Source organism: Dendropsophus ebraccatus, chromosome 2, assembly GCF_027789765.1.
Source record: "Dendropsophus ebraccatus isolate aDenEbr1 chromosome 2, aDenEbr1.pat, whole genome shotgun sequence".
Lineage (NCBI taxonomy): Eukaryota > Metazoa > Chordata > Amphibia > Anura > Hylidae > Dendropsophus > Dendropsophus ebraccatus.
The window spans coordinates 66413214-66428184 of NC_091455.1; the positions used below are offsets into that span (position 1 = coordinate 66413214).

Consider the following 14971-nt stretch of genomic DNA (forward strand, 5'->3'; position numbering starts at 1 on the left):
GGGGTCTGACCAATAGGACATCAACCGACCATGAGAACAGAGGTGAAATGGCCCCTGGAATAAACAGGGCACATCACACATGCGCTCTATTCATTCAGCAAATGAAAAGTGTGTATTAAAAAACAAATAAAATGGCAGCAGTCTTTGGGTAAACCTCCTGGTTTTTCCTCCTATAGCTGGGGACAGGTCCTCTTTAAGTATCGCAGGTGACTAATGGGGTACTACGTCCATAGATTGCACTGTTATAGAAAGATTTGCACCTTTGTCTCTGTTTTGGACTTACTCCTGCTTTTGGCTAAAAAACGAGGTGTAAAACAAGCCTAACGCTGCACATTCACCTACACAAAGCACAATCGAGGCCACATTGTCTACACACAAATCACATTACAAGAGGCAAAGTACACTCCTGCCTCTTCATAACCAAAGAACAGGTTTCCCGATAATATAAGGCATAATGGTAGGGTTATTAGACAGTATACAGACCTTATCATGCCTGGTAAAAAGAAGTAGACAGTCAGCTAAAGCTCTGCAGGTTTCTTGGGATGCATCAGCTATGTTTTTAATGTGCTGCAGGGTAACAGGACTGAGATCTGAAAAATGCAAAGAATAATTAAAGACAAGAGGGCAATGGCAACGAGAAAGGCATGGGGAACATAGGAGTGATGGGGAGGGGGCAGGAGACAAGAGGATACAAGCTAATACACCTGGGCATTAAAGTTAAAATTCACACAAGCCCTGACTTTTTAAATATTTATGCCACCTTTGCCACTTTTATACAAGTGAGCAGAGCTTAGTGTAAGGGGAGGGGCTGTGCATGTTAGATTACTACAATTTATGTCAGGGAACTGGTTGTAGCGGAAATCTATGCCAGCTCCTATTTCATTCTAATTTTTAAATTTATTGATTTTAATCAATATTATCTATATGCTCATATGAACAAGATTTTTTATATTTTTGTATGAGTAGAGCCATCACATGTATGAGTGGGACCCGTCACATTTTAGCTTTTATTTGAAAGACTCCACTGAGAAAAAGAAAAAGTGGGCATTTTATTTCTTATGGAAAGTATGATGCAATGGCCCAAAAGTGGCACTGAGGCAGTGGCATAACTACCATAGAGGCAGCGTAGGCAGTTGCTAAGGGATCCGTGCAGGAAGGGGGCCTGGGGAAGAAGGTAAGAGCCTGTGTCTTTCTGCTTAACCCCTTATGTACTGCAGTGTGTAAGTGACCCAATGTTTACTTACATGCTGCAACAAATAAACAGGGTTAACAAGCAAAAGACAAAGATCTCTGCTTCACTGCACTGATAACCTCTGACCTCTGTTCTTTAGCTGGCAATCAAGTAGGAAAGGAAAATGTGCAGAGCTATGTGCAGAGGTCAGGGGTTATCAGTGCACCAGCAGTAAAGCAAATATCTCCTTGTCTTCTGAACATTGGGTCACACATTGCATTACGTAGGGGGTTAAGCCCCTATTCTACGGGGCGATGCAGAGGAGCAAACGAGCGATGTCAGCGCTTGTTTACTCCTCGTTACCCGCCCGCTGCCACAGCCATTCCACATGTCTGCAGCGAGCAGGTGAGTACGGGAGGGGCCGCGGGGGGCTGCCCAGGCAATCGCTAGATCGTCCGGGCAGCCCATGGGGATAGTGGCGGTCTGCTGCCGCAGCTCCTATTCCACGGAGTGGCAACAGCAGATCGCTGCTATCATAGTCACTTGTTTTTCAACATGTTTGAAAAACAAGCGACGCAACGATCAGCCGACATGAATGATGTTGGCTGATCGTTGCCCTCTATTCCACGGGACGACTATCGGCCGTAACAGCAGATATCGGCCGAATATTATTCCGTGGAATAGGGCCTTTAAGTAGAAGGTAGTCTGCTCCTGCACCTATGTATTTAACCATTAGGGCTCCTAATGGGCCCTTATAAGTAAAACCATAGCAACCAACCATTGGCTCTCTGCTCTGCCAGTCACACTTGTGGCTGCAGCCAGGATTCTGCCTCTGGCCACAAAAGATTTAATTTTTTGGCCACATCACAGCACATATACTGTGTATGTATATATGCGCAGTGCTTTGTGTTGTGCGTAGGGGATGGGGGCCCTTTAAATTTTTTTGCTATCGGGCCCCATGAATCCTAGCTACGCCCCTGGACTGAGCTGTAATATTAAGACACAACTTAGGCACAAGACAGCCACAGGTACTTAAAGAAAACGTTACCTCCATATACCTTTAATTTTATGTGGAGGCATACAAAAAAGAAAGAATTTGTGTTGGATTTCATATGAATCTGACAGAAAAGAAATGCATCATTGCATGTCCTCTTACAGAGACACCCTCCACAGGAAGCATTGCTTCTAATGGAGATTACCTTCAATATATTGCATAGGAGAATCGTATGGCCGCACATGGAGTCCTCTGTATAGTCTTCTTCATTCATCTTGTGAATAAGGCCTTACGCACGCCATACACGAGTTTAATGCTAACCAAACAATGATTTTTGTGGGACCAGTAGCCCATCTTATGTGAATGGGGGATCCTGACCCCAATGATGTGGTGGTTGTGGGGGGGGGGGGGGGGGGGGGGGGGGGGTAATTCTAAATGTGTGACACTACCCCCAGAATTCCTCAAGCCGCTACACCTAGCAAATAAATATTTTTGTTCATTGGAAATAATCGGCCACCTACTAAAGATTAAGGGTGTCACATCTGCTATCACTGATCCACAACCTCTTGCTTATTTCTCTGAGGGTATGTTCACACTACGCAATCCCGGCAAAAGACCCGCCGTTGATTCCACAGCTCACCCCCGCTTGCAGCTATGCACATCTCTGCTGGTCCCATAGGCTTCATTCTATGGTTTGGTAGATTCCCCCTCCGCCCGAAGAATGAATCCGCGAGTGGGGCGAGCTGCAGAATCCCCGACGGGTGATCCTCCGGGATTCCGTAGTGTAGACATACCCTAACACATTTGAGGCCTGATCCTCCACAGTCCCTATTGTTAGAGCATTATGGAACACACATTGCATGCTGACTGCAATAAACACTCACAGCCTCCATTACTCATATTCGAGGCTTCATGGGTTTGAATGAAACATAACTATGGCTTCTCACCTGCCTCTGTTCCATATCTACCCTCTCCGACAACTGAGCTTGGGTAACCAAAGAGAAATAAGTTACAGCTTCCTCACTCCTGTGCTGCCGCTGGTATTATGCAGCTCTGGGTCCCTGTGAGGTGCTTCAGAGTGTAGGAGAACAATATCACAGGACCGCTCATCCATTCAGCAGTCGTAGAATTGTCCTTTCGTAGCTAAGTGGGCCCATGACGTCATGTCCCCAAACCTGTAAGCACAACACAGTGGGGACCAGAGCTGCATTATGGTGGCAGCAGCGAGGAGGGTGTTGGTTGTGTTTTTTTTATTTACAAACCTATCAACCTATCGCTAGGCACTTGAATCTAAGAACTTCCATCCAGCGCTCAGGTGATCAGATAAAAGCATCCTATATTTAAAACACATAAAATGCAATTTACATACAGGGGTAAGCTCAGGGAATTTAGACTCATTCACTTAGTCTAGACTCAGGTGGTACTAGTCTGACTAATGGGGAGTTTACACAGAGATATTTATCTGACAGATTTTTGAAGCCAAAGCCAGGAACAGACTAAAAAAAGAGAACAGCTCATAAAGGAAATACTGAGATTTCGCCTCTTCATAAATCAATTTCTGGCCTTGGCTTCAAAAATCTGTCAGATAAATCTCTCTGTGTAAACACACCTTATTTAACACTCACATCTTCCTGAGCCTCATTCACAGCACCTCTGCCTCATCCTCACATCTTCCTGAGCCTCATTCACACCCCCTAAGCCTCACATCTCCCTCAGCCCAATTCACTTCCCCCTATTCCCTCCTATTCACTCCCCTTATCAAAAAGAAGTTCCCCGTCCATCTCACTATTCAGGAAAAAGTGTATTGGGGGGGGGGGGGGGGGGGGATAGCAACAAAATAAAAACATCAGACTTACTGTAGGGTACCAGGGGCTAAACAAAAGTATGGAAACTACATTTACATGTACAGAAGCCTGGAGTAAGTGGCGCTTTAAAATAAAATTAAGAGCTTCCATTTCCTACTATAATGCCTGCATTCAATTATGCAGATAAATATCAGCGTGCCTTTCAGGCATCAATTTTTTAAGTAATTTATCACCTCTTTTCCAAGTTTTACTCACAAAGCCATGTTTTACAGATTATTGCTAATCTCACAATGCATATTTTACTATACCACTCGACTGTTAAAACAGATCCAAGAAGCCAAGTACTTTTGTAAGTTAATCAAATAAAAGGTTTATCCTCAGAGGATTAGGATAGATTTCTCTGCTTAAAGATTGAGGTCATCAATTCACAACCTAGTAAAGCTACTTTCAGCCAAGCTGTACAGGGTTGCTGTAGACATTGGCCTCTAGACGGTAAAGCAGGCTACAATAATACATGTAACAAAAAGAAAATGTATAAAGATGTGTACACACCATTGACATGACTGTACAGTATTTTGTGTTTTGTCATGTATCAACAAAAATATTTAAAAAATCTTTAAAATAAACAAAGAAAAAAAGGAAGTATAATCAGCGTAAACCAGATCCAACAGTCATAAGTAGACTACATGTAAAGGGGAACGGCAATGAAAAACATATTCTTTCAAATCAACTGATGTCAGAAACTGCCAAAAAAATAGCAATTTACTTTTTACTATTTCAAAATTTCCAGTCTTTCAGTACCTATCAGCTACTGTATGTTCTTCAGGAAGTGGTGTATTCTTTTCAGTCTGACACAGTGCTCTCTACTGCCACCCCTGTCCATGATAGGAACTGTCCAGAGCAGCAGCAAATCCCTATACAAAACTTCTCCTGCTCTCCAGTCTGAAAAGAATACCACTTCCTGTAGGCCATACAGCAGTTGATAAGTACTGGAAGACTGGAGATTTTTAAGTAAAAGTAAATTGTTGATTTGAAAGAAGAAATTTTTCGCTGTAGTACCCAATAGCTGTGTCGTAAGCACACGTCACTATGCATCTGAACATCTTTTTGACAGAATTCTGAAACATAAGAATATTAGAACATTGTGGGAAATTTATTAAGCAAAATTCACTATAATTCTAGTACTATCTGCAACGAAAGATAGAGTATACAGTTTATATAACACCTAAGTCATACATTTAAATGGTCACCGTCACTAAAATTAACTGTTAAATGTCTTCCGACATTTGAAACAAAAAAAAAAAAAAAATGGCCAGCAATCCAATACCACTGTTCAAACTGTGCAGTTTTCACGCTGCCGTGGCTAATACACACATACAGAAAAAATGCTGCGGCAACCTGCCAGTGTCAGGACTCATCATATATACTCCAAATGTAGTCCATTGTACACATGATTAAAAATCTGTTCTAAAGATTTTTATTTTTTTTTAATTAGGTTCTTAGCAACCATTCAATCAAATAGAGTGAGAGATGGTTCCTAACACTGGCCTGTCTTAGACTATAAGGATCCCATTCCACGGAGCGATAATCGGCCTGATTCGGCCGATTATCGCTCCATGGAATAGAGACAAAGATGAGCCGTCGATCGTGTCGTCATTGGCTGATCATTTATTTAGGTTCAAACCTGAAATCGAGCACTGAACACGCATCGCTGCGTGGAATAGCCATGTGACTGACGCTTTCAAAAGCACCATGCTTTACCAAAGCATGTTGCAGGGCTTCTCCTGCGCAGCAGCTTCGGTGCAGCCTGTCTTAGCTGACAGACCGCTCAGCCAATCACTGGCCAGGACCACCGCGGCCAGTGATTGGCTGAGCGGTCTGTCAGCTCAAACAGGCTGCACAGAAGCTGCTGCTGCTGCGCGCGGGATCGGGAGGAAGAAGGAGCGCTGGAGAAGCCCTGCAACATGTTTAGGTAAAGTATGGTGTTTAAACAAGGGCTGCAAGGACATTGGCAACGATGCCCTTGCAGCCTTCGCTAAATGATTATCGGGCCATATAATAGGCCCAGTAAACGTTTAGATTATTGATTTAACCCTTATCAGCCCGTGGAATAGGACCCTAAGGGTAACGATAATCGGCCGGATCGACCCCATTTGGCCCGATTCGGCCGATTATCGTTCGGTGAAATAGAGAGAACGATCAGCCGATGATCGTGTCATCGGCTGATCTTTCATTTAGGGCCAGATCTAAAATCATCACTCCCCCACCGCGCATCGCTACGGTTGAATAGCGGTGCGCGGCGGGCGACCGACGATTTGACAAGCAGCAGCAGCATACATTACCTGTCCAGGCGCTCTATCTTCAAAATGGCCGGTCAGCTGACGGAGCGCTCAGCCAATCACAGGGCGGGACCGCCGCGGCCTGTGATTGGCTGAGTGTGGCCTGTCAGCTGACCGGCCATTCTGAAGATAGAGCGCGCGGGACCCGGGGATGAAGACAGCGCGGAGCAGAAGCTCGGACAGATAATGTATGCTGCTGCAAGGACATCGGTAACGATGTCCTTGCAGCCCTCGCTCAACGATCATCGGGCCATGGAATAGGCCCAGTAAACGAGCGCCGATCTAGGAGATCGCCGCTCGTTTACATCGTTGATCGGGCCCTCCTCGGCCCGTGGAATAGGACCCTTAGTCTACAGTATTGGGCATAAAGCATCCAACTAAACTGTTTAAAAAAAACCCACAAGAGATGAGTGGAGTGCAAACCAAAAGGAGGTAGCCAAGGTTAAGGTTAAAAGGAGAAGTCCAAAGTTGGACTATTTTTTCTTTTTTTCAAAAAAAGAGTCGAAAAGGAGGTGGCTGGGCATAACATGTACCTAACCCCCCAGCTCTAGTGCTGGGGTCAGCTGTCCCCTGCTCCACTTCCAATTCACCCAGCAGCTTCGTGGTCTGATCAGGGACCCAAGTCGTGACGTGTCAGGCCCGCTAAGCCAGTCAGGGGACCCCAGCGCTGGAGTCGGCGAGGTGACTGAAAATAACAACGTGCACCCACCTCCCTGGCTCCAGCAGCTTTTTGAAGAAAAAAAAAAAAAGTCTGACTCCGGACTTCCCTTGATATGGTGACATGGTGCACTCTATTTGATCGAATGATTTGCTAAGAACCTTATTTAAAAAAAAAAAAAAAATCTTTAGAGCAGGTTTTTAATCGGGCATACAACAGACTAAGCATATATGATGAGTCCTGACACTTGCAGGTTACTGCAGCATTTTTTGTTTATGTCATCAGACATGTCAAAAGTTATTGATCAGAGCAGGCCTCACTGCTGAGACCCACTGTGATCAGAAGAGATATCCATGGAAAGATCGCAGCAGCGAGATCCTCACTGGCCAGTGGCTCAGCCTGCCAATAATTTCCTATCGACTTTTATTATAAATAATGACGGACTATTCCACCGGTCGTGGATTGCATCGCATATCTTTCCCTGGCTATATCTTCTGATCACACTTATCAATTACTTTTACCATGTCTGATAACATGCCGAAAGTTAGTTTCATAGACAGGTACTCTTTAAATATATTCTAGTTTATATCAAATTTATTGCGATATGAACATCCTTTTGTGACTATTGATAAAATGAACATTTATATTAAATACAATGCAGCACAGACTTTGTCTTACCTTTTGAGTCTTCCAAAGTACTGAGAAAGGTGGAGATTTCTTTACTCAGACTCCTGTGACTGTGCTGAGCACTCTGTAGATGGAAAGCCATGCAATAATCATTAAGCCAATAATAAGACAATTATAGGCATACTTGTACTTTAAAAACTTGAATGGGACCCTTCAGAGAGGTGACAAGGTGATTTAAGGCTCTTACCGCTAATACTATGCCCCTGGGAGCCCCCTCCATGGTGCACAGCTCTTTTTTTATTCTTTCCACATCAGGTGGTGGGAACAGAGATGGGTTGTACCTACATCTGTAATTGGCCAGAGAACTAAGGCCTTTCTGTTATGCCATTACAGTGCTGGAGAACGTGAACTGAACAGGTGGGAAGTGTGCTAAGGGATGATTTAGACAGTTATACTACTTTAGAAATCTTGTAGCGATTGAGTGAAGGGGGTTATTGATGCGCTGGGTTTGCAAAGTGTGTTAAGAGCAGAAAGGAAAACAGTAGATGGATGACATTACAAAAAGGAAATCAGATCAGTGCTTCTGCTGCGGATGACAAGATGAATAGAGTAGACAGGACTGCATTTAGGAGGCAGCACTGTGTACATGTGTAAAGATATATAAATTTTTAATCAGATCATTTTTATCATTTTGTACATAAACCAAAATAAACATTAGTATCCCAACAGCTCGCTGGGTGTAATGTCTTTTGTACATAGTTGGAACAATACAAACTGGTACAGGATATAAAATGTCCTTCTGTCAACAAAGTCACAGTTGTGAGGTAGTCAAGATAAAACAGTAAAACAGAGGATCATGGTTCAGGCAATAGGAAGAGAAAATAAAAAACAGATAACATATATAAAACCTTTTTTAACAGGCCTATTATGGTAAGCTCTTCATGTGATCAAGCTCCTTCATCACTATTTGCCATACCCCATTTTTAGTTTTGGATACATTTATGCCCCTTTAGTGAGACCAGCCACTACTTGACCCAAGTCAACCTGCACCACAGGGGATTCCTAAGTACATTACCACATAACTGCTTCTACAAGATACTATGTATAAACATTTGCATATCAATTCGGCAAACCTGCAATAAAATAGGCCTGGGTAGGTCCGATGTGTCTATCCACCTGCCCCAGATTACATGGGACTTTCTTTTCTGATACACTCTGCGCTCAGGCCTAATGATATGACTTCGGGTGGTATTACACTGGACGATTTTTCAGTGATTAACGATAAACCATAAACTATCTATCTTAATCCTATTCATCCTATTACGCAGGAGGATGATCGTTACTTACGGTCGTTCTTGCGCTCGTCCTTTCCTGGTTGATAGACCAGGGAACGACTGAACGACGGGTTACCAAACTGAACGATGTTCGACGATTTGTGAACGATCAACGATAAAAATAGGTCCAGATTCCATCAAATGATTCTCTTTGGTCGTTTAATTGTTGGCTGCTATTACACTGAACGATTATCATTCAAATCCGAATGATCTAACAAGTTTTCAAACGATAATCTTCATATATAATACGGCCCTTAGTCTGGTAGTTATTTCCGCGTTTACTTGATCTTTAATGGTGGTCTGAGATAGGAGGGAAGCCAACAGGTGTGGACAGCAGTTTGCAGGGAAGCAAGATACTTAGTGGCCAAGATTTTCCAGCTTTTTCTGGGGTAAGGAGTCACTTTAAGTAAAAAAAAGTGATTTACAAATATGTTAAAATTCGCATAGGTTACAAAATCGAGAGTTTTCGGAAATGACGGTGAACATTCAAAAACTACAGCTTTCTTTTGTAATAACGGCCGTTATTTGCCTTTAATAGTGGTTGGCAGCCATAGGTCATATGGACAGGGGCCATCTTCCTATTTATCAGCTTGCATGAGGAAGGATTTTTCCCTTCTATACATCATTTTTTTCAGGGATCTTAGTCTATTCTGTTTAGCATATGACAATTGAAAGACAATAAATTGATCTATGTCTTAGGAAAAAGCAGCTAGGTCCCAGCAGATCCAGGCTGCAATGATCTTATAACATCTTGATCTACTGCTCAAGGTGACACATTTCTCTAGTTTCATTGCATTAATGTTTTAGCACAATGAGTAAATGTAGCTAACTGGGAGAGAGAGGAGAAAGGTTTTAGTGTTGAAGTCAATAACGAATAATGTCTGTATGACTTTTTATGCATTTTTCTGTAGTAATGACCAGAGACACGCTAGCTGAGACTCTATACACTGTATAACTCCTGGGAGATACAGATTTGTAATTGAGCCCATCTAAGATGGAGTTCAAAGCGCAATTTCTAGGCAGAGCGGATGGGATGCACATGATTCTCTAGATTATTAAATACATCAGTTTATAAGAAACTAACTTTCAAGAGTTGCTGGTATTGTGGTGAAAAGACAATTTCTGGGGTGTGCAATCAATGTGGTTTGCAACATAGATTACTACAATGTTCCTCCAAAAATAAGACCTAGCTTCATTTTGCAGGCTACTCCATTTTTGCAGCCCTACTCCAAAAATAAGCCCTAGTTCAAGTCAGCTGACCGAATCCATGACACTGGGTGGAATATGGGGGCACAGAGGGTACGTGGGCCAACTACAAGCGGAGGACGGTATAAAGTATTTGGACTACCTGCAGAGGGACGATGTAACAATGCAACAGAAGGAGGTATACAGTATGGAGTCCCAACTTTAACCCATAGCTGCACCAGGACGTTAATGAACGTCCTCGTGCAGCTATGGGAGTCAGAGGGGAGGTCACGCGGCTGTTAGAGGGCACGGTCCAATCGCCGTGCCTGCTAATTAAGTATTTAGATGCAGCTGTCAAAGTTTACAGCTGCATCTAAATACTTATAGTAGCCCTTCCCTGGTGGTCTAGTGGGGGAATCGCAGAGGGGTGATCCCCACATCTGAAGCCGGACGGGGTCTGCGCCATAATGGCGCTGATCCCGGCTCAGCAATCTATTGCTTTCGGCTGCAGCAGCTGAAAAGGAATAGAGCCCAGATCTCATTGATCTATGCAGTATAACTATACTGCATAGATCTCTATGAGAGATCAGAGCAGTAATACTAGAAGTCCCCCAAGGGACTTCTAGTATGTGTGTAAGCGCAAAGAAAAAAACCAAAGTGCAAAATTGCGCATTTTGGTCGCATCAAATCTAGAAAAAATGTAATAAAAAGCAATCAAAAAGCAAACAAGGTACCGATAGAAAGTACACATCATGGCACAAAAAAATTACACCACACACAGACCCATAGAGCAAAGAATAAAAGCACTATAAGCATGGGAATAAAGCGATTTTAAGGAACATTTTTTTTAAAGGTTTTAATTTTTTTAAAGCTATCAAATAAAATAAAAGTTTTATAATGTTGTAATTGTAACAACTTGAGGAACATGCATAACAGTCAGTTTTACCCCAGGGCGAATGGCGTAAAAACAAACCTCCCCCAAATAAAAAAAAAAAAATGCATTTTTTTTTTTCCAATTTCACCACACATATAATTTTCTTCTGGTTTCACGGCATATTTTAGGCAAAATTACATCTGCCATTGCAAAGTACAAATAGTGACGCAAAAAAGAAGGGCTCATCAGCCTCTCCAGGTTGAAAAATGCATGTGCTATGGCCTTATATACACAAGGAGGAAAAAACCAAAAAAAGCGCCAAAATGAAAACTGTCTGTGTCCCCTAAGGGGTAAGGTAACTTACAGTATAGGAGCCTGACAACAATTAGACATACAGTATGGCAGCTAACTACAGTATAGAGTTAGGGCCCTATTCCACCGGACGATTATCGTTTGAGATAGTTAACGATTATGCAAACGACCTCTATTGCGAAAGACCTGAAAACGTTCACTCATTTCAATGGAACGATAATCTTTACTTATGATCGTTTTTTCTTCGCTATTTATTCGCTATTGCGTACGTATCTATTGCGAACGACCGAACGATGTCTTATTCAATGAGAACGATTTGCGAGCAACGAGCAATGATAAAAATAGGTCCAGGTCATAAAGCGATCAACGATTTCTTGTTCGGTCGTTAATCGTTAACTGCATTTCAACCGAACAATTATCGTTTAGATTCGAACGATTTAACGATAATCTGAACGATAATCGTCCGGTGGAATAGGTTAGTAAGACTATAGTGTTCCTCTAAAATAAAACCTACCCTGAGAATGAGGCTTGAATAGCTGCTAAGAGATATGGTTTGCCCCATATTTCACCATTAAACAAGCTGATGCAAAGAGGGTATAGCTCTGAGAAAGCCAGTATAGTATATTAATATTGTGCTAGAGATTTAGTGTATGACAGTAGTGTTGCAGAAGACACCGAGAGCATTACAACAGAGACGTAAGTCTTGCTTACCACAATCCTTCTTCCGGATGATTAATGTTTCCATACTATTTGTCAGTAAGCAGGCCATGAAGGCTAGAGGTTAGAAGAGGCCCACAGCCTGGGGATTCCAACATCGCCAACAATCGGCATTGACAGAGCGCTGAATTCTCCTCCGTTTAAGCATAAAGCCAAGGACATCTTGTAAGATTAACTGAAGCTACACTGCTGGTTTTCGCTTATACCTACTTAGCAATATTACTACATTTGGATCTGCATGGAATTTTTGGTTTGTTTTAAATAATGAGAATATATGGGATGTGCCATGGGATACACTGAACCCTTCCGTCAGAGGTATACATTGGAAGGGTCATCCAACATATACTATGCCCTTCAGTGAAATGCTAGCATAGACTTTGTTACAATTTTACAAAAATTAACTATTTCTTAAAAACCAGATAGACTGTACAACATATCTCCTGGTTGCTATAATAAGATAAAACCATGTAAGCATCCCTATTGTGCCTCACAACCACATCAATACCTATAATCCAAAGATAAATTATCTGTGATAACTAAAAAAAATCGTAGCTGCCTGAAAGTCATCATTGTGCTTAGCACACAATACCAGGCTTGTTAAGAATTTTGTACTGCTTAAACAATGTGTCCAGTAAGACTTCAGAGACGAGAATGTCTAACCAGATGAGGTGACGTCATAGCTCCAGCTGGAGATATCTTCAATTGTTTCATCTGCAGGAGTTTCACAATCAAATCCTTTCTTAACATTATTTAACGTGCAAATGTCTCATCATAGATTCCATTTCACATAATTAAAAAAATAAATAAAAAAATTTTTTCATCCAACATAAATGTTTCAGGTTGGGACTCTTCTTCTATGTGAAGAAATCCCTCAGGCTTACAGGGTTTGTCCAGCAATATAAAAAAAAAAAAATTATATATTATATATATATATATATATATATATATATATATATATATATATATATATATATATATATATATATATATATATATATTTATTTTAACCCCTTAAGGACAGAGCCTGAAATGGCCTTAATGACAGAGACAAATTTTATGAATATGACCTGTGTCACTTTAGTCATTAATAACTTCGGGATGCTTTTACCTATCCGGCTGATTCTGAGATTGTTTTCTCGTGACATATTGTACTTTACATTTCTGGTAAATTGGAGTCGATAATCATAACAAATCTTTATGAAAAAAACCCAAATAATGTGAAAAAATGTGAAAAACTGCATTTTTCCAACTTTGAAACTTTTTTGCGTATACAGAAAGTGGTTATACCACATAAATTATATATTAAAGAGCATTAGCAACATGTCTACTTTATGTTGGCGGCATTTATTAAATGATCTTTAATTTTTTTTAGACAATAGGAAGCTTAAAACATTAGCAGCAAATTTCCAAATTTTCAGTAAAATTTCAAAATCAGATATTTTTAGGGACCTGTTCAGGTTTAAAGTGTATTTGAGGGGCCTGTATGTTAGAAAGCCCCACAAAGCACCCCATTTCAGAAACTGCACCCCCCACACTCTGCAAAAGCATATCCATAAAGTGTTTTAACCCTTTAGGGGAGTCACAGAAATAAAAGCCAAGTGTGTAAGAAATTTGAAAATTTTAATTTTCTGTGCAGAGATTTTATTGTAATCCAATATTTTTCATAATTATAAACCTATAACCAGAGAAATGCACCCCAATAATTATTGCCCCGTTTCTGCAGTTTATAGAAATACCCCATATGTGGCCCTATTGCGCTATTTGACGCAACCACAAGCCTCAGATACAAAGGAGCGCCTAGTGAATTTCAACGCCTCCGTTATATTTGGTCATTTCTGACTGTACCACTTCAGGTTGGCAGAGGCTCTGGGGTGCCAAAACCTAAAAAACACCCCTAAAGGGACACCATTTAGAAAACTACACCCCTCAAGGAATGTAACAAGGGGTGCGGTGAGCATTTGGACCCCACAGGTGCTTCACAGATTTTCCGAACAATATGGCGTGAAAAAAGAAAAATGTATTTTTTACACTAAAACGTTGTTCTAGCCTTCAATTTTTCATTTTCTTAAAGGGATAAGAGGAAAAAAAAGACACAAAATGTGTAGCGCAGTTTCTCCCGAGTACGGAAATACCCCACATGTGGCGATAAAGTGCCAAGGGGGCGCAGGACGAGCCTCCAAAGGGAAGGAGCGCCAATTGGCTTTTGGAAGCTGAATTTCACTGGAAAGGATTTCAAGGGCCATGTCGCATTTACAGAGCCCTCGTGCTGCCAAGACACTGGAAACCCCCCACAAGTGACCCCATTCTGGAAACTACACCCCTCAAGGAATCTAACAAGGGGCACAGTGAGCATATGGACCCCACTGGTGACGGGCACAAATGTGGAACAATGTGACGTAAAAGTAAAAAATTTCATTTTTTCACTTTCATGGCACAAATGTGCCCGTCATCAAGGGGTCCATATCCTCACTGCACCCCTTGTTAGATTCCTTGAGGGGTGCAGTTTCCAGAATGGGGTCACTTGTGGGGGGTTTCCAGTGTTTTGGCAGCACGAGGGCTCTGTAAATGCGACATGGCGTTCATCATCCATTCTAGCCAAATCCAACCTCCAAAATCCAAATGGCGCTCCTTCCCTTTGGAGGCTTGCCCTGCGCCCACATGGCGCTTTATGTCCACATGTGGGGTATTTACGGACTCGGGGGAAATTGCTCTACACATATTGTGTGTTTTTTTTCTCTTTTAACCCCTTGTGAAAATGATAAATTCAAGGCTAAACCAACATTATAGTGTAAAAAATGTAATATTTCATTTTCACGCCACATTGTTCCACATTTGTGCCCGTCACCAGTGGGGTCCATATGCTCACTACACCCCTTGTTACATTCCTTGAGGGGTGTAGTTTCCATAATGGGGTCACTTGTGGGGGGGTTCAACTGTCTTGGCAACACAGAGGCC

At 41.8% G+C, this 14971-nt stretch overlaps 1 protein-coding gene across 3 annotated transcripts in view; it reads right to left on the minus strand.

The window, feature by feature from the left end:
- OSBPL1A (oxysterol binding protein like 1A) overlaps positions 1-14971 on the minus strand; it is a 100296-nt gene that overhangs the window by 51668 nt on the left and 33657 nt on the right. For all 3 annotated transcript variants that reach the window (XM_069957691.1, XM_069957692.1, XM_069957693.1), the window contains 2 exons: positions 7646-7718; positions 484-590 (listed from right to left, as the gene is read on the minus strand). In XM_069957691.1, the coding sequence (XP_069813792.1) occupies positions 484-590; positions 7646-7718 (180 nt within the window). The remainder of the gene's footprint in view (positions 1-483; positions 591-7645; positions 7719-14971) is intronic.